The sequence below is a fragment of the Pygoscelis adeliae genome, unplaced genomic scaffold (assembly GCF_000699105.1).
Source record: "Pygoscelis adeliae isolate BGI_AS28 unplaced genomic scaffold, ASM69910v1 Scaffold13, whole genome shotgun sequence".
Lineage (NCBI taxonomy): Eukaryota > Metazoa > Chordata > Aves > Sphenisciformes > Spheniscidae > Pygoscelis > Pygoscelis adeliae.
Genome location: NW_008824499.1, coordinates 1,372,212 through 1,391,718, shown reverse-complemented (window position 1 = coordinate 1,391,718; position 19,507 = coordinate 1,372,212). Strand labels below are relative to the sequence as shown.

At 45.3% G+C, this 19,507-nt stretch overlaps 1 protein-coding gene across 1 annotated transcript in view; it reads left to right on the top strand.

Moving 5' to 3' along the window:
• NOX5 (NADPH oxidase, EF-hand calcium binding domain 5) overlaps window positions 1-19,507 on the top strand; it is a 49,512-nt gene that overhangs the window by 24,486 nt on the left and 5,519 nt on the right. Inside the window, exons 3-8 of the mRNA XM_009321513.1 lie at window positions 15,277-15,407; window positions 15,941-16,091; window positions 16,968-17,178; window positions 17,711-17,945; window positions 18,353-18,506; window positions 19,345-19,501. Coding sequence (XP_009319788.1) covers window positions 15,288-15,407; window positions 15,941-16,091; window positions 16,968-17,178; window positions 17,711-17,945; window positions 18,353-18,506; window positions 19,345-19,501 — 1,028 coding nt within the window. The 5' untranslated portion in view covers window positions 15,277-15,287. The remainder of the gene's footprint in view (window positions 1-15,276; window positions 15,408-15,940; window positions 16,092-16,967; window positions 17,179-17,710; window positions 17,946-18,352; window positions 18,507-19,344; window positions 19,502-19,507) is intronic.

Below are 19,507 nucleotides of genomic sequence, written 5' to 3'. Positions count from 1 at the left end.
TTTTTACCCGAAATCCCGCCGGTCTGGGGTTTTCCCGAGGGCGATGCAGGGCCTTAGCAAAGGGGCCGGGGCTGCAGCGGCCCCTTCCGCGGGCGGTCACCCGTGTATTGTGTAGCTGGCCCTGGGCTCGCATGTCTGTTTACTTCCCAGGAACCGTCATGGTTGGTGCTGTGCTTCATTCATGGTGCCGAGCATGTAAAAACAGATAGGAAGTGTTAGAATTATCCATAAAGGGGATGCTGACCTGCTGAGCTACATACGCAATGCCTCCCCAAATTAAAATGCTGAATACCAAAAAAAATGTTAAAGGGACTATCATTATACTACTGGAGCTAGTGGCATGAGATATTTTCTTTTCAGTGCTTCCTAATACTTCTTTTTAAAAGGTGGCTGTAAGTGGCTAGAAGCCGCATAGCTTCTGTGTGCGTATAAAAATATATTTATGTCGTGTCAGTTGTAGGTTAAGGGTTGTTACTCCATCACATCATGAGGGGCCTAGAGGAACATAATGTTCACATATTTAGGGAAGTGGCAAGCTGAAATAGCTCTTCTGCAGCGCTTAAAGTAGCAATCTGGTGTGAATGCTTGAGCTTTTCTGCCACCAAGCGAGGCCGAGCACAAAGTGATGAGTGACTGGCCCATCTTCTCCCCACAGTCGTCATCTCCCATGACTAATGTTGCTTTAAAATTTCATTTTCTTCGTTGCATTTTCTACCTGTTTCTTCAAAGTATTCTGTCATTTCAAAGCTTGTCATTTGTTTCACTGGAAGTATTTGATTATGACCCAAACCACAGGCATCTGCTTAGTAATAGAGCATTAGTCTTGGTGGTGGAAATAGTAACTTACATCAAGACTCCTCTTCTTGCTTAAATCAAGACTTTATCAAGAGTGATGTTGTCAGATGTGTCACTTGGAGTTCAGCATGTGTCTGAAAGTGAGGGAGCAGGACGGAGAGCCCAGGAGCGTGAGGCTGCCCGCAGCCAGCTGCGTGGCCATACACTGCTGGTGCGGGCTAGCAAGGGCAGTCGAGGAGGGGGGAACGCATCTACGACCGCTGTTACCAACCTGGGGAAATTTATTCCGGTCGGAGCTCATGTTCTTCCATAGCGTATCACTCTTTAACCTTCGAAAGGAGCAGGCACAGAAGAGATTTAGTATTTCTGTTTGTGCAGAGGACTCTGCCTGGTGGTTAATTGTACGTGCGCCTGCGGGAAGCTGTTGCTCGTGTTAGTCATGCTGCATAAAGCACCTTTTTCCCTTTGATTCTTTGCTGAGCAATGGCTTGTTAGAGAAGACCGAAAAACTTTATGTTCTTGCTCAGAGATTGAATGAACTAGAGTAAATCTATGGCTTTTTCACACAGTTTTCTATGTACCTTTTTACAGAATATATATTTTAAATATTTAGCCATTATAGAAAATTGTACAGAAATAAAAATAATACTAGGCTTTGACTCCTGTATAGTAATAAACTTTTACATTGTCTCCACGAACTTCTACCTGAATAGACTGTTAAAACACTATTCATACCTCAAGGCAACGCAAGATAAACCTGTTAAAGGGCATCTATTACCTGAAACCTCTCCTGGTTTACATACACTTGTTCCCAGCATAGTAGAAGTTGTAGGGCTGTTGCTAACTGAGGCAGAAGGAACATTTGGAAGGAGCAGAAGGCACTTGCAGATGCCACCAAAGTTTGTAATATTTCCATTCTGTTGGCAGTTTACTTGATCGTAGCATTTGTAAATGTTTTCTGTGGATATAGAGGAGGGGACGTATCTTTTTTCTTTACACATTTAAGAAATCAGTCCATATGATAGCTCTGCCTCTGAGTTCCCAGCTGACAGCATGTAGTCCGTCAGCATCTTTTGTGGAACGGTAACTGCCATTTCAGTGGATGGAAGGCCTTTCTGGCGAGCCTACGGGCAAGAGGATGCAATGTCAAGTCACAGCTGATGGGCCTTCTGCTCCTGCACCAATTGCTTTCTGGGGAGGTTTGGAGGAAATTTTAAAGAAGACAGCTGAGTACAAATCAATATTTTTCTTGACAGCCCTGGTCCTTTCCCTCTCTTTCCAATTTGCATCTGTCCTCCAGAGATGACAAATTGCAGTGTAGTAATCAGAGAGGCTTTCCATCTTCTGGATTACAGTGTGGGTTTGGGGATGGTTTTTTTTGTAATTCCACAGACAAAATGGATTAATCGGTATACTGTCTCCACTGTAAACCCTTTGAGATCCCTTGGTTTTCAAATTCTCCCATTGCTTGAATAGGAGTGTAGCTGTAATTTTTTTCCCCTTTTCTCAGGTTAATTTTTAGTCATTAAGACTGTTCATCTAAATTCTGAAATTAGAAAACTTCATGCTATTGAAAGCACTGCCTGAAAGTCTCTGTAAAACCTCACTTGTTAGAGAACTGATCATGTGATGAAAGCTCTTTGTCGTCAAAGGTCAAATTTTTTTTCTTTTGTGGTTTCAGCCTTGCTCCAAACATGATGTGTTGTGTGGATGTTGTTCTGTAAATAAAGTTTTAGCTGAAAAAGTTGTCGAATCTTACTTATTCCGTACATGTGGAGGTATTGTGAAGCCTCACGAAAAACAGGAGAAAGCCAGAAGTTTATTTGCATTCTTTCAGCAAAAAACCACACACCCTTTTTAGCAAATAAATGTTTGTGTAGCGTTTTAATTTGACTTTATAATGGTTAGTTTTGTTTGCAGCTCTGTTTCCTAGCTTTTGGTTCCTGATTAACCATGAAGGCTTTAACTGTGAGATTCTTACTATTTTACATTGTCTGTCTCTCAGAAAAACATAGAATTAGGAAACAATTTGAAGTATTTTAGGTTGAGCAGTTACTGCAACACAGCCTCACTATTAAGCTTCAAGGTTCAGTATTGTCTTTGACATTGTTCCCTTTGTGTGTCTTTTTAATTTTGGAGACTTACTGAAGTGCAATTTTAAAATTAACCTGGGTGGTAACATAGCCATTGTAATGATCACACACACCACAGAAGCGGTTGTACAAACGCATGCTGGTATTTCACTAGTCCTAGTCTGCTGTGCAAGTTATTTAATAGCTGAGGTGGAAACTTGCATAGCTCCTTTATCTAGCAGTAGAAGATCAGATCTCATTTTTATATTACCTTTCATGTATTTTTTCCAAAGCTGCTCTTTTGTATTGCCCAGGAGGGACCAGTAAGATTTTCTGTACTCATGCAGTGTCATACAGGCAAATTGTGACTAGCTTTATTTCTAACTCGCTCTGAAATTGTTAGGATTAAATGATTATGTAAGGTGGAAGTCAATCCCCCCCAAATAAACCTCTGAACTTCTGTGAACACTTGAACGCTTTCAAATACGTACCTGGGGGATCATGAGGGCAGTGTGGCACGGGGAAAGAAGATGTGTCATAATCTCTAGAAGGTCAATAATAAGGCTTTACAGCATTTCATTGGAGGTGGTTAGACTGTATTGAGTCGCTAGATAGGATGCTTCAATATAATATCTTTATTAAGATGCTACGTGAGAAAATGATTCGTTTTCTCTTTGTTTTTAGAGGTTCTGATCCTCTGAAGCAAATTCCAGCTTTGGAAGGGAATTTGTGTTTCAGAAAAAATCTGTACAAGTTTCAGAGGACTCATTGCAAAAAAAGAAACCTAGCTGTAAAAAAGAGACCACTCTCTTCTGTTCTTTCACAATAGAGCTGCGCAGCTTTCCTTTACCAGAACTGCTTATGACATGGCAACTTCTATTCAAAGCAGAAGATTATAAAGTACAGAGAACAGCAAATTCAAGCCTATGTATCAAATTGAGATCACATTGTTTGTGTTTGTGCTGAGTGACTGATTATGTTTCTAAAAATTTTTCTTTCTTTTAGCGTTGCAGCATAATTTCAGGAATGCGAAACGTGTAGAGGTAATTTTAATGAGGGGACTTTGGAACATAGATGTGTTTATTTGTATTTGTGCTCACCGAGTGTGAGAGATTCTTTAAACAGAAGGATCTTCCTCATCCCAGATAGATACGATTAGCCACATTCTGCTGCACTTTTCATCAGTGTAATGTGTCTCATTTCTTTTTCCTTTGCCTTAAAGCCAAAGACTTTTTTCATTAATTACTCATTGTTTTGGTGCTACTGTGTATATGATAAGCCAAATTCTTCTGCTCTTGAAACTATTAAGAAGTTTTCCTGTTGATTTTTATGGGACCAATGTCAAGGGGGACAAAAGGGAATCCTAATAGGTTCCCAGTATGGAAAGACATGCATGAATTTAATTTTAAAATTTGCAAGGTAGAACCCGTCATAAAGACGCTTATTTATTCCTACTGAAGAGGATTAATTTCACCAAGTGGCAGTTTTTATAATATGTCACTTAGTTTTGATATGTCACACTATTCCAGTGCTAGGATTTTAATGATGATGTAGGAACAATAATCATAACGTTCTTTTCTGATTTCATGTTTTTCAAACATAATAATGTGGTTTCCATGTTTTTCAAAAGTTTGTGATATGCTGTGAATTTTATGACTTTTTATTGTAGCTGTTAGTGATGACCAACTTGGTTCAGTATTTTAGAATAGCTCTGGGTGGAGAAGCTTTGCTTCTGAGATGCCAGTTATTTTAAAGAATGCACGTTACTTTTTCGTAGTTGTACAGTACTCTTCAAAAGTTGTACTTTCTTAGTTGTTCTGTACTGTTCAGAAATACTAAGTCTAATGATGAAAGAGTATACTGTATACATGTAGGGCCACTGGCCTTATGTGACGCTTTTAGGCCTGAATGTACATTAATTCATATTCAAAGTTTTACACGTGTGGAAGTTTGTACATACATTTCTTGCATTTCAGCATGCAGACCGGGTAGCTATTTAGAATCTACCTGCTGTAATGTTTTTCCAAGGAAAAAAGTAGGAAAGCAAAGTGTAAATTAAAATGTTCATTTGAAAATATTCATTTGCAAGTTGGATTTTGACATTTTTAAACTTGAAAAAGCCTATGTTCTCCCCCACATAGTGCATCTAGAGGAGAAGCAAATTTATGAGTTGTGAGTATTGTAAAGAATATATTCATGAGTATACTGCGTTTTTTTTTCTTGGCCTGGTTTGATTGCTTCTTTACTAAAAATAGTAGCCTTAACTTTGAGTTTCCAGGCCTCTCTAGGCATAATGTTTTGATTAAAGTTGTCTCCTTCCACCCCAGTTTTTTTACAGTAGTTTGTCTTAATTTGAACTTAAAAAATTCAGCGTGGTAATCTTGCGATGAATATTATCACTTCAATGAGCTGGAAGTCCTGATGTGATTAGAGTTTGACAGATGATGGTGCATCATCCATCCTCATCTACTGAGGTTTCAGCTGTAGGCACAGTCGGTGCTATAGTCCATGGTAAGAACTTTTCCCCTGCACAGCAATGAACCACAGTTCAGCTGCATGCTAAGCAGTAGGACCTTTTTCAAACGACTAAACTCTTAAGGAAGGCATGCCATGCACATTTCCCATGCTCATTAGGGCATAAAAGCTGCGGCTTTCAAGAGCGGCATGGAAAAAACTCCATTTCACTGCAGAGGCAGAGTGAACTGGAGAATTCACTGCATTATTCATCCATTCAAGAAAGCAGGGCTACCATCTAGTATGGCAAAACAAATGGATTTTCTGTAAATATGAAGATTATAATTATTCTAGCAAAAGTGCATTTGTACTAAAGTTTATGTTATTTGTGATGTTGACTCAAGGATGCCAGTAGCAAATGTACATCTGACATTTGCATGAACACATAACTTAAAAGCTATTTAACAATCTTTTGCAGCGTCTCAAACAACTCTGTCTAGGACAGAAGCAGCTAAAGAAGAAGAAACCCTGAAGAGCCTCGTGGACATTCTGCAGCAAGTAATGCGAAATGTGCCCACGCAGGGCACACCAGCTCAGCATTCAGCCGTTGCACCCACTCTTAATGATACCATTGATGCTCTTTGGTTAAAAGTATACAGGAAACATGCTAAAAAGCAAAAAAACCCTAGAAAACGTTGCAATGACAAGAAAACCTACTCCATCTACAACACCATCAGTTTTGACACTCCAAACTGACCCAGATATTTCTGTTCTTTAATGTGTTTATGAGTCTACTCAGCTGACAACAGCACTGAAAGAGCTAGCCTTAATATTTCAAACTGCTGCTACAAAAAAGAAGAATGAGACTCTTGATCAGTTAATAAATGGATTTAGTGAAATCTTTGAAGAATGTTTCAAAACAAGGAATGTTAGGTATCACAGTTAAGTTTGAAAACCCAGAACCTACCAGCAAAATGATGAAAAAGGTTGCATGAGTCTTAAGAAGGTAGAACATCAAGCTCTAGGCAAAGTCATCTTGGGAACGACTGAAACGTTGCAGATAGCAGTAGGGAGTGCACCTGAAAGCATTAAACAAACCACATCTTAATGGGTATGTTGAACTGGCTGGAATCTAGACAGCAAAAGCTCAAGCACTAGAAAAGTAGTAGAGAATTTGTAAGGACAACTGTGTAATTCTTCTAACGCTTCCTCTGCTCCTCTGTCTCCCTCTCTCTGTCCACTAGGTCTAGGAGGGAGCTCAACTGAAACCAAGAAAATAAGATCTTTGATTAACCTGCTTTTTATGATTTTAGTCATCAATTAAATACATATATTGATAGTTATGTTGAGAAAAATACTCCAGCTTTTAAGAGTGGTGAAAACACTCTAAAATACTAATAACTGGAATATTGTCATTGTCTTTCCTTGAGGCTTAAAAGGTCGATTTTCAGTTTTGTCAGTCACCCAAACCAGATATAACTGTATTTATCCCAGTAATTAAAAGTTATCATTTTTAAATGTTTTTACTCACGTCTGTTACGTGACAATGATAAATTGAACTGTAGTGAAATGAAGAGTAATGCTCAGTGAGCTTTTCCAAATTTTACTGTGTTTCATATGTGCATATAAGAGATGACAACTCAAGTCACTCATATTTTTATAATACACTCGATGTTCTACACTAATGGCACAATAATAAATTGGCTCCAACAATTTCTCCATTTATTTTTTTTGTGGACATATTCCAATTTAAATTTCATCATTGGAAAATATGTTCTTACTTAAAAATAGTACCATGCAATATTTACATTTTCTGCTGCTAGTTGCCAGATTTTTGGAGCTCTATACTATTTCTATTTTCTTACTGTTTATTTGGATTTTCTTTTGGTTCTAGTTAAATTCTTAGAAGGCTTCTGTCAAATGTTGTTCTTTCTTGAACACATCGTCTTCTGCATGGGTTAAAAGCTGAAGGTGGGAGTTTTCGGGTTTTTGACATAAAGATGTTTTTAAACTAAATCTGTCCGCTTATATGTCTTTTAGCTCAGTATCCATGACATACTTCTTCATTGCTTTTTCCATTAAAAATGGGTTCGTACCATGGTGATACAAGGCATATATTCAGAGAAGTACAACATGCACGTTCTTGGTATTTTAATACCAAGTAAAGAGAATAACTATATTTTACATTTAATTTTAAAATAGATTTCTAACTTTCCAGTATAGTCATTATTTCATAAATTTGGCATATTAGTTAAAATGTTTTCTTAAAACATTTTTTTCTTCTGCTTGATGAAAATTAAAAGCACTAGGGTGTTGCTTTAAACCATTGACCTTTAATGTATGCAAAAAGTAAGTGGTACAAAGAAATAAAAATGCAATGTGGAGACAGCAAAAAGCCTCACAGCAAGCAATGGAGTTTAGATCCCAACTGTGGTATGACGGGGTTTCATAACTATGGAGAATCTTAGTAATGAAGACAAAAACTAAAGTCAGTGGGGTCAGAACTGAACTGTCGTGGGAAAGGTTTGGAACAGACTGGATAAGGAGTCAGAAATCTCATTTGTCGTCTCTTGTAGGAGCAATTGCAATGCATTTTTCTGCTTTTCCACTTAGAACTGCACGTAAACAAATGGACTTTTTGATTGTGTGGAGTAGTTGCATAAGTTTTTACTTAGAAACAAGTGAATTTTCAGTATGCAGTTTATTTATAAATTGTTGACAGCTTGATTTTTTGTTTATTATTATTGATGTTGCTTGTTTGAAGTTAGTAATTCATGTTCCTTCAATGGGTCACTGGAACTTTGAGGCAGGAAAATGATGAATAGTGAATACAGTACTCTGAACCACAGGTTTTTGTGCAAGTAATCACTTCTGACCACGTTTTTTAAACTCTCTGGCTTCGCAAATACTCTCACCAACTCTAGGTATCTGTCTCAACAGGTATCACTGTCAGTGTAACAATAAGGTCACAGGAAGTGGATCTTTCTGCTTCACGTGAATTATGAGTTTTTAACTTATCAAGGGTAAGCAGGCAGTATTGAGAAAGATTAAGACTCTTTAGACAATTTTAAGTGCGGCATTTTGGGGAGTCTAATGCTTTCAGAACAGATGCCTTATTTTCACATGCTTGTATCAATATAGGCTAATATATGTGTGTGTTGGTAAAGAGAGATATTTAAAAAAAACTACACCACCCTTAGTATGTTGGAGTATGACTTTCTTATGGCACAAGTTTGTGGACATAACGCACTGGGTCTCGTGCCTGTGGACAGTACTAAATTGTAAGACTTTCTGCAAGACCTGAGGAAAGAATCGTTTCTGAGTTTGCAGTGTTTGGATGCAAAATGGAAACAACCTCCCCCACATTAGCAAATGTGATTGACACATGCACAAGATGAGCACGTGGTGTGTTATGTTCTCTAAGGGAGTTTGAAATATGTACAAAACATGAGATTAATGCCCGGTTTGCTAAGTCCGTGAATGGCGTTGTCACATCCAACGCGTGACCCAGCAGTATCCCTGTGGAGGCAGCAGGATCCTCATGGAACTGCCTCACGATGTCTTGAGCTGTGGGTGCTGAGTGCCCTTCCTCCCCAGTCTGTAGATAATTTTTTTTCTAGTTTCAGAACACTTGGTCTATTTTTCAGTAGCTTGGTGCTTCAAAATACCCCAGTTCACCAAAACCTTCCAGTGCTTCAGAACGTGCTGGATGGAGGTTTGGGAGCTCGGTGCCTCCTGTGGTCCAGCCCTCAACTCCGCGGGTTGCTTGCGCTCAGGTGGTCGATGGGGTGCTCTTAGGCAGAGCCCCTTGAAGCATGTCTGACTGGGGGGTTAAAAATTATGAGATATAAATGGACTTATACCTCCTTCTTACTTATAAAATACACTACTATTATGAACATGAATGAGCTGTGGTCTACTGTATGCCTGGCTGTATTCGGAGTGTCTCATAGGAGAGCTCGTGTATAGAGGTTTCTCCATCACCACTGGGACGCAGAGCTCGCGGCGCAGCTGAACCGTTCACCTTTGCTCAGCTGATGTCCTGTGATCGTTTCTGTGAATAACTTCATTGCGTGCATTTGGGCAGCCACGTGCTTTCTTCTGTTTTTCAGAGTACTTAGGCAGGGACCCATAAGCCACTTTCAGAGTAGTTCTGAAATAACTAGGTAATTACGGAAATGTCACAGCCAGATGCTCCTTAATGGTTCAGTCAAAATCCTTTTTTTATTTGACATGAAAAGCTTTACCAGGGCTGACTTAGCTTAAACCTTTAAAAGGGTACGCATCTCTGTGGTAAAATCATTTAGATTGGCATCCACAGCTAACTGCAGAGCACTGGATCTTTGAATAGGCCAGAATGAAAGTTGTATCAAATGTCTGATTTAAGGTGAGTTTAAGCATTAAGAATGTTATAGCAGACTATCCTTCAAAGAAAGATTTTTCTGCCACTTCTAATATAATTTAAACATCTTTAAGTTTTCTGCTTTGTAGAAACATTTGTGTAAAATCGGAGCAGACTTAAGTATTTGTAGATGTAAGTTGCATAATTTGTTAATATAGACATCATTTCTTGCCTTAGTGCAAATATTCTGATAGTTGGTAAATAGAAAATTAGCTTGATTTTTTTGAAAAAAGGAAATAAGATATTTTGAGGAGGATTCTTTAGATTGATACATATTGGCCAGTTAGAATTTTGTATTAATTGCACTTAGTTTGAGTATTTAAAGTATTGTAGGTTACAGTTTGTGGAATTATGAAGAGATAAAGTATGTTTAACTTAGTTCTAAGAAAAGAAACTGAGCACAGCACTTAAATCATGATGCTTTTGTGCATATTTTTGGCATGAGAGAAACACTAAATTGTCCTGGTGAACAATTATTTAGATTTTATTTCCTCAGAAATTTTTGGATAGTATTGAAAAAAAAAAATCTAAAAATTACTTTCCATTTAAATGATATTAATTTCTCAAATCTAATTCTGAAAATTGTAAACATTTTATTTCTCCTGTGTCTGTACATATTTCTTTTTTGACTGTCTTTACCTGAAACTCAGCACGGCGTGAATACACTGATATACTATATTATCTCCATTCTCCTTTCAAAAGTTGCTGCCAAACTGAGGTTCTGTTAATACTATAATCAAGCACGTGCCCCTGGTATTAAGCTTGAAGTACTTCAGGGTATTTTCAGAAGATGATGTTTTTCACTAGTGCAGAACACCGCAGCTCCTCCGCGTGGGTTCTCTCCCTCTCCGCCTGTTTGGGAACACTTACAGCAAGATGCTATCAAAACGCAACAGGGGAATTCTCCCAGAATTACCGACAGCAAACACCCTGAAATCACAAGTCAGATCCTGTAAAAACTGGGCTAGCTTAGAAATTGAGATTCCTGACAAATAATAGCAGTCGGCCCCTTTTTAGCTAGCTGCTGGTTTGGGGCCTTAAAAATTCATGTTGTGAAGACAGGGAACCCAGTTGCTCTCAATCAAAAGAGATGGAAAGTCATGAGTTTCAGGCGTCATGACATGACTCCAGGTGTTGAAGCTTTCCGAAAAATTTCAGCTGTCACTGACGCTAGGATGACACTACAAGAAATGCCAGCTCTGCTCTCGCTGCCCGCTGCTGTGCTTAACCCATCGGGTCATGAAAACTTCACTGGGTCTGGAGGAAGAGAGCTATAAAAATCAAAATGTATCAAAACTTAAGTTGCTAATAAATGCAAGAAGCAAAGAAAAATAACTTAAAATCACGGCTCATGGCTTGACTGTCTTCAGGATACACAAGACCCAGGCAGGGTGACTTTCTTCTTAGAGCAGAGATGACTTTACCTCTGTCTTCCCTCCTCCCCGCAGTGGGATGCTGTCTTTACAACCTTCCACCAAACACGAGGTTTATTGTCCTACCTCTACGAATATCTCGATTTTCAAGCTCCATTAGTAGGGATATTGCCTTTGAAGAAGTGACTCAGGAAGGCAGGTGCACATTTCAAAGTTGCTTCTTGCCTAAATCATTGCTCAGCAGTGTTACAGGGATGTACCTCTCCTGTATTAATTACAGCCTCTTCGTTTAAGCAGGCATGAGCCTCACTCTTCGCTGCTGGGGTATTATCTACTTCTCATCCTTGGGTGTTTTGCTGATTCTAAGGACATTGAATGTGTTTGTACATTTGATTTTGGTCTTGGAGCAACAGGCCGTTGAGGCACCATCCTGTAAAGTTTTACAGATGTATAATTTGACTCTAGAAAGTAGTTTTAATTAGTGATTTAAATGGAAACAGCCTGCATTGGGCTCCGCTCTAGGTTTTCGTAGAACTGGGTCCTTGTCTTCAGTCTAGCTTGCATGGCTTGGGTTACCTCCATACATTCCAGCGCAGTGCAAAAATTCTGGGCTTGTGGTCATCTTTGAAAGCCTGAGAGGGGAATCTCTGCAGGAGATTCAGAACAGAGATTCAAAACAGAAGTACTTTTCTTGAGAGATTGACTCGTCAGGCTTATTTTCATAAACTTATATGAGGAATTTAAGACGAACTGAAATAAAACAGACTTGCACTGGTACATCTGCCAGCTCCAAGGGGAGTAAATAATCCGGTATCCCACTCCATGCAATGTCAGATGTCTGAATATAATATATTGTTTTCTTTTTGTAGCAGCCTGACCACAATTTATTAAGTCATATTAGCAAATTTAAGTTCTCTTTTATTTTAGATATCTACAGTACGTTTGTGTAGTGGAAATACTCCGAGTATAAAGGGGGGCTTGTGCCTGTAGGATCCAGCACATACCTGAAGATGATTTATATTTTACTCTCTCCTTTCCTTAGTAAATGGTTTCATGGCCTTGGATTGCCACAGTTTTAAAGTGAATTTATCTGGATTGTGAATTGGCAGTTTTAGCTCAGTTCAGAATTTGTGCTTGGTTTCTGCTGGATCCCCGCGGGGAAAGCTGCAACTTCATGTAAAATACGCACGGTTGAGAAGAAATACTGCTGCACTGGGAAATAGGGAGAACAACCCCCCTGAAGCTGTATTACTTTGCAGTGAAGCTCAGTAGCGTGCAGTGGCTGCAGCACCTATTTCTCAGCTCTTAGTTGGGTTAAAATAGTTACATCTATTTTTGTGTACTTTCTTAAAATCTGCTTACTATAATACTGTTTCAGCATCATTGCAAATTAAAGCCTTATCATGGTTAGGGAAGGAAGCCCTCACGTGAGGAATGACTCAGTCGTGACCCAAGGAGATGCTTTTTGTGTGATGTATTTTGCGTTTTCTGCTACTTTCCATCGTGATACTGAGTCTGGAGGGAAAGGTGCTGACCGCAGGGCTGCGCAGAGGGCTTTCCTATACGTTTTGTCGGACTCTGCTGGCTTTTCCACGTTTCTCCCTGTTCTTTGCAGTCCGATACGTGGGGCGTACATCACTGGGACACTTGGACAGTAAGATAGGAGAGAGGTGAGGCTGTGGATGCTCCTGACATCAGGTCTGTGTGCAGCACAAGCCTTGGTCCCTGGGCAACGTCTCCATTGGTGTCTGCAGTTCCCGTGGAGCCAGAGGGGGATTTTTGTACAAAGCTCAGCGAACTTTCCAATAAACAAGTAAGTAGGTAGACCAAGGGAGTTTTCCAGCTGGGATCGGCTGCCTCGGCTCCGGCGATGAAGCAAAACTCTGCCGCTTAGTGTACAAAACGTCTCCCTGCTTCCCCTGCTTGTTTACTGCCTGGAGCACCCGTGACATCAGCCGGAGTAGTAAAGCAGAAATGGTTTACTACCTGGTTTCTGGTTCTGACATTCCCATGGCAACCTCCTCCCCAATTTAGTCACAGTTTAGTGCCGTACAAGTAGGATTTGTTGAAAAAGGAATAAAGGTTGCAGTATGAAAAAGACACTTCCCCATGTGTTCCTGATGGCCAGTAAATAAGGATTGAAGCACAGGGTGAATACGAGCTCTTTATTGGATTTGGCAGGGCGCGTGCTTCCCAAGGTTAGACTGCTTAATGGCGCAAGAAATCTAAAACAAAGGAAATTAAAAGAATAACATACAGCAGCTGTGATCAGCTACGTTTTAAATACCATGCGGCAACAGAAGAACCGGGCTGCAGCTACAGACCTGATGACAAAACTGGGTGTGACTGTAAGATCGGAGAGACGATAAATTAAAACCAGTGTGAAGCAGGAGAGGGCTCGGGAGGGACCTCCCTGTATGTGAGCAGAAGTTTGTGCCTTGTTTCCAGCTGTATTGCCCAAACTTGCTCTATCGCTGCCTATTCTCCCCAGGAACGCCGTGTCCTTCTGCTGAGACCCCCGTTTTATGTCCCACAGGAGCCATTTGAGAAGGGTGAACAGAAGGGGGTTGGGGTAATGCGGCACAGGCTGGTTCAGAGTTGTAAAAAGGCTCATTGAATGCAGTGGCTCTGTGCTGATTTTCTCTTCGTTTCCCAAGATAATGAGAGCCTGCGGTAATTTTGGACCTTGTTGGCAAGCTGCTGACAGATCTGACAGAAGCAGGGGGGATTCGAAGATGCGGAGGTCTGGAGAAGGAGATGGGGAGGGGGACAGGGACGGGGAGGCAGGGACCGAAGGGGACGGGGCCGAGGAGCAGCCAGGAAAGGAGAGGGAGGGGGAGAGAGGGCCCAGTGCCTGTGGGGAGCAAAGTTTCCCATCTCCCTGCTCTGGTTTTGTTTGCAAAGGGAAACCCCGGAGCATCTTGCTGCTGCCACCCTCCTTTCGTCCTAGCGCAACAGAGGAGCAGCACCTCCCGTTGCTGGGAGCTGGAAGGGTCTGGGAATGGTTCACTCTGTAAAACCGAGCTCTCGAAAGTTAGGGAAATCCTAGGATTAAGGTGTGGGTGTAACAAGAAGTTCAGCCTCGCTGAGCACATGCTGTGAAACACGTCGGGCTGCGCGATGCTGCTCACGCTCGGGTGATTAAAGGGACCTGGGCAGCCCGGGGACTTGCACTCGATGTACCTGGTTAACCTGACGGACGAGCTACAGAGGCTTGAGAGCAGGAGATGAAAGAGCAGGAGACTGCACAGGACTGCCAGGGAGCGAAGCAGGAAACCTTCCTTCCTCTGCAGCCCCTTTGGGGCTGAGCCGTGAGCTCTGTCTCCAGGAGAGGAGTGGGCACACGAAGCCAGGCCATGGGCTGACCCCCCTAAGGATGCTCTGCTCCTGCCGTGGCTGGCAGGCCGTGGTGGCCCTGTGAGCCCTGTGGTCCTCATGCAGTATACGCAGCTGCAGATTTTTTTTTGGGGGGGTGTTATTTCTCTCTTTTGGCCAACAGCTGCACAGCCCCTGTGGGGATGTCTGCTCCTGCAAGGGCAAAGCAAGACCAGGGAGGTGCCAAATGCTTCGCAGGGGCAGCCCGACTCCTCTCTCTGCAAATGCATTAGCTCTTATCATCTCGTGTGTTGGTGCTTGGTAATTCAGGTCCATAAAAGCAACCTAGAGTCTCACACGGGGCGTGCAGGCACAGAGTGGCTCAAACAGCTGCATCTTTTGACTTGCCTTGGGAGGACAGGTCAAGAAGGAAGGAGTTACCCCTTATTAGTACTAATGTCACCTCCAGCACCTTCGCAGTGGTGATCAGTATCGTGGCAGGTACAAATAGGACTCAGCAGCTCACTTCTTCGGTACATGGAAATTGGGGGTTGCGTGTGACACAGCGCCCACACGCTCCTCAGACGTGTATCATCGCCACAGCCATTGTGGCTGCCGGAGTCCCGGCTCACCCCAGGGTGGTGGCACAGCTGCTGCGGGACCCATTTCGGGGCCAGGGGTGAGGGATGCCCCATCCTGCCCCAGAGAGCTGGGCAGAGAGCAGCTGCCCCTTTGCTCTGCAGCACGGGGCCGCAGGGAGTCTGTGGGTGGTGAAAGCACGTCAGGAACAGTAAAAAAGCAGATTTTGAAGGCTACAGGGGGTTACTAGAGGCTGCTGCCCATCCTGCGCTGTGCCCTCCTGCAGGTTCCTGCACCATGAGCACGGCCGAGGATGCCGAGTGGCTGCAGTGGGTGACAAAGCAGTTTGGGAGCATCGCGGGGGAGGACAAAGAAATTGACTTGGAAGAGTTCAAAACTGCTCTCCAAGTGAAGGAGGTGAGTGCTCCCGCGGGGGGCTGGGGCACGGGGTCCCTTCCTCCGGGCAGCACCGGCAGCCTGACAACAAGCTGTGGTCTCTTATTGTACTTAGAGAAAATTAAGCTTAAAAAGAGTTGTATGACATTGCGTGAGGGAGGGAGAGAGAAACCTAGCAGTACTCTGCAGCAAGCAGGGGTGGAAAACATGGATTAACCATCTGCAATGCAAAATCGATTGGACATCAACAGTCTGTCTTTGAACACGCTTGGCTATTCCCAGCAAATATTCTCTCCCAGCTGCCTACTGCCCCATCCTGTCCCGGGTCCCCAGGGCTCCCTCCCTCACCCGGGCAGCCCCTCCGGCTGCAGTGCCAATACACCCCTGCAAAAAAGCAGCCTTCATTCCTCCCTCCTGTTTTTGGGCCATCCCCATGACTTTCAGCTTTTGCCGGGCAATTCCCATTGCTGGCAGTGAGAACTTTGTAGCATCAGGATTTGTCTGGTGGAGAGCATCCCACCGCTGTGTGAGAGCATTTGTCCCCCTCTCCGCAGTCCTTCTTCGCCGAGAGGTTCTTCGTGCTGTTCGACTCGGACGGGAGCGGGACCATTAGTTTGGAGGAGCTGCTGAAAGCCCTGAGCCTGCTCGTACACGGGAACGAGACAGACAAGCTGAGATTCCTCTTCCAAGTTTACGATGTGGATGGTAAGATGAAAAATAGATGAATTTGTATTTTTTTGAACCAAGTTGTGATTTTCAAGGCAGCACGGCTCTCTTCCGAGCATCCAAGTGTGGGTGTCACCGCTCGGCTTCAGTACTGGTGTCACGTCCCCTCTTAGGGGGTAACAGGCTAGGTGGGTCTTCACTGCTGGATCTTCATTACAGGTAAGCATGTCTCTGGTATAACATCACTGCCTTCATCCCGTGATGAAAGCATCAAAAATCCATCTGAAAGCCAGCAATTAAACTGGCCACACGTCAGGATTTCCCATGAAGCGCTTTCACCCTTGGCCATGGAGAGGAGCAGCCTCCGCTCCACTCAAATATCAACTCTCAATCCCATTGATATTTGTGAATCCCAGCATGTTCTCTTCCTCCTCCATCGGCTGGGAAAGCTGGAAATAACAAAAGCAAAGCTCTTCTTGAGCTGCTTTTCCTGCTCTGACCCGCTTGGGCATAAAATGCTGGCCGAAGAACTGAGAGCCGAGCCTCTTGCCTATCTGGTTTGCTCTCATGCCTGGCTGCCAGATAAGCGTGTCTGCATCGCTTTGCTAGCACTGAACTCTGCCAGCCAAATGACAACGCGGCTGCTGCAGGTAAACTGCCGATTAGGTCACCTTTTTTTTAAATCCCTGAGTTCACTGATTTATGAACAATGGCACAGTCCTGCTCTGGCTGGGCACGGTTTCCTCCCAAAGAGCCTGTGTACAAGGAAGGGAGGCAATTTCTGCATTAAAGGGAGGCAATTTCTGCATTAAAGATAAAGGTAAAGATGAAGGTAAAACCATGGGGTTGTCAGGGCGCTGTGGCATATCAGGGTCCCTGCTCTGACCCGCCGTGGTGCCTGCTCACCCCGCGCAGGCAGCGGCTCCATCGACCCGGACGAGCTGCGCGTGGTGCTGCGGTGGTGCCTGCGGGAGAGTGCGATAGCCCTGCCCGAGGAGCGTCTGGGAGACCTCACCCTGGCACTCTTCGAGGCTGCTGACAAGGACCACAGCGGCTCCATCACCTTCGAGGAGCTCAAGGAGGAGCTGGAGGGTTTCCCAGAGGTCATGGAGAACCTGACCATCAGGTAGCTGTGTCAGTGGATCCCTCTGGCAGCCCCGTGGGGCTACAGTTTTCCTTTGTGAGCACCTTTTTCCTCCTGCGTGGGGGAAAAAGCATGGGATTTATGCTCTCCTTAAGGCTCTCGTGGGGTGCTCAGACCACAAGGTGCTTGGCCAGCACAGGGAGCAACTCAGGTGCCTTATGGTGCCAAGCTGGGTGCAGGGCTCGGATGCAGGGATAGGTGCAGGGATGGTGCCAAGCTGGGTGCTGGTTTTGGATGCAGGGAAAGGTGGTAGGATGAGTGCAAGGATGGTGTTGGGATAGGTGCAGTGCTCAGATGCAGGGATGGGTGCAAGGATGATGCCACACTGGGTGCAGTGCTCAGATGCAGGGATGGGTGCAGGGATGGTGTTGGGATGGGTGCAGGGCTTGGGTGCAGGGATGATGCCACACTGGATGCAGGGCTCGGATGCAGGGATGGGTGCCAGCATGGGTGCAGGACTGCCCCATCTTCCCCCTTTCTCCGGGCAAGGAGCAATCAATGCCTTTGCTCCCAGTGCAGCAAGCTGGCTGAAGCCCCCGCCACCCACAGAGAGGAGCCGCCGGCCACGCTACCTGACCCGGGTGTACTGGCACAACCACCGCAGCAAGCTCGCCTGCCTGGGGGGCTACGCCGGCCTCAACCTCCTGCTCTTTGCCCTGGCTGCCCTGCGGCACGCCCGCCTCGGCGGATGGATGGCGGTGGCCCGGGGCTGCGGGCAGTGCCTGAACTTCAACTGCGCCTTCCTCGCAGTGAGTGCCGGCTCCTGGGCTGCAGGAGGGATTCTGAGCTCGCGGGGGGCATGGAGTGATGGTTACCTGGGCTATTTACAGTCGTATTTACACCGAGACCTTACCCCTGAGCCAGGGGATCTTTTGAGGGCAGTAATGGAGCCTGTGGACTTTTGCAGTTGTGGGACCAGGCTGTCTCCTCCTTTAAATAATTACATATAAATAATGGATTAGGGAGGTTGTGAGGTCTCTGGAACAAGGGTACTCATGGGGTGCAACCTGCAGAGGAGTGCCTCTTGATGCTGTCTGGGCTGACACCCCGTGTCAGCAGGGAGCTGGCTCTGGAGCCCCAGGGGACCAGCCCCTGGCAGGGTCCCCTGGCATCTCCAATTGCCCCCCCAGCACCTCCGATTGTCCCTCTCCCGGAGGTGCTGATGCTGCGGAGGTGCCTGACCTGGCTGCGAGCTACCCCCATTGCCAAGGTTTTGCCGCTGGACCAGCACGTTGTTTTCCACCAGCTCGTGGGGTACGTGGTGCTGGCACTGGCAGCCGTTCACACGGGCGCCCACATCGCCAACTTCAGTAAGTAGCAGCTCCCAGGCAGGGGGGGCCCTTCGGCTGCAATGGGTTTATCTCGGGCAACACCTGCTCTAATGTGCCCCGTCAACCCTGCGGTGGGTTCCCCCCTTCCAGTGCCTCCACTAAAGTGGAAAATGCCCCTCGGTGCAGGGGGCGTCACCCACACTGCACTGATGAAAAGTTGCAGGGGCCTGGACCGAGCGCCGAGGGGGGATGCTCATGTCCCAGGGGGATGCAGGTGTCCCAGGGAGGGGATGCACATGTCCCAGGGGGGATGAACATGCTCCATGGAGGGGGTGCATATGTCCTAGGGGGTGCACATGTCCCAGGGAGGGGGATGCAAGGCCTGGAGAGGGAGTGCACATGCCCAGAGGGGCTGAGCGGCTGCAGGCAGGGGCGGCAGCGCCGGCGGGTGCGTGCAGTGCCGCACAAGCCGGGCAGCGAAGGTCTCCTGCTCTCCCCCACGCAGCTCCCGAGCGGGGTCTGCACCCCCCAGCCCTGCACCACACAGCCCTGCACCCCATGGGCCCCCTCACCCCACGGCAGGGTGCCAGGGCTGCACTCCCCACTCGGGGGCATGAGCAGCACATTGGGGGAGCACGTCCACTTGCACTACCCACCTTCATGCAAAATGCCCCCGTTGCAACGATGCTGAGCCTGAGAACGGGCTCTGGAAAGGAGAAAAGTTGCATTTTTCAAAACGTCCAAGCGAAGCACTTGGGTGCTTCTTAGTTAAAAAAAATAATTGGCAACAGTTCGGTGGGTGCAGCAGAAATCTGGGTGCGCAGAGGGTGGGTGCTGCGGGTGCCCCGCACCCTGTCCTGACCGTGTGTGTGCCCAGGCAGGCTGGCGCGGCAGGACGGGCACCATGCCCTTGCCGAGTACCTTCTGTCGGCACGGCACAGCGTGGGGGGCCTGGGCGGCACGGCCTCGCAGACGGGGCTGGCGCTTCAGGGGCTGGTGGCCGCCCTGCTCGGCCTCTCCCGCCCCCGCGGCCCGCCGGG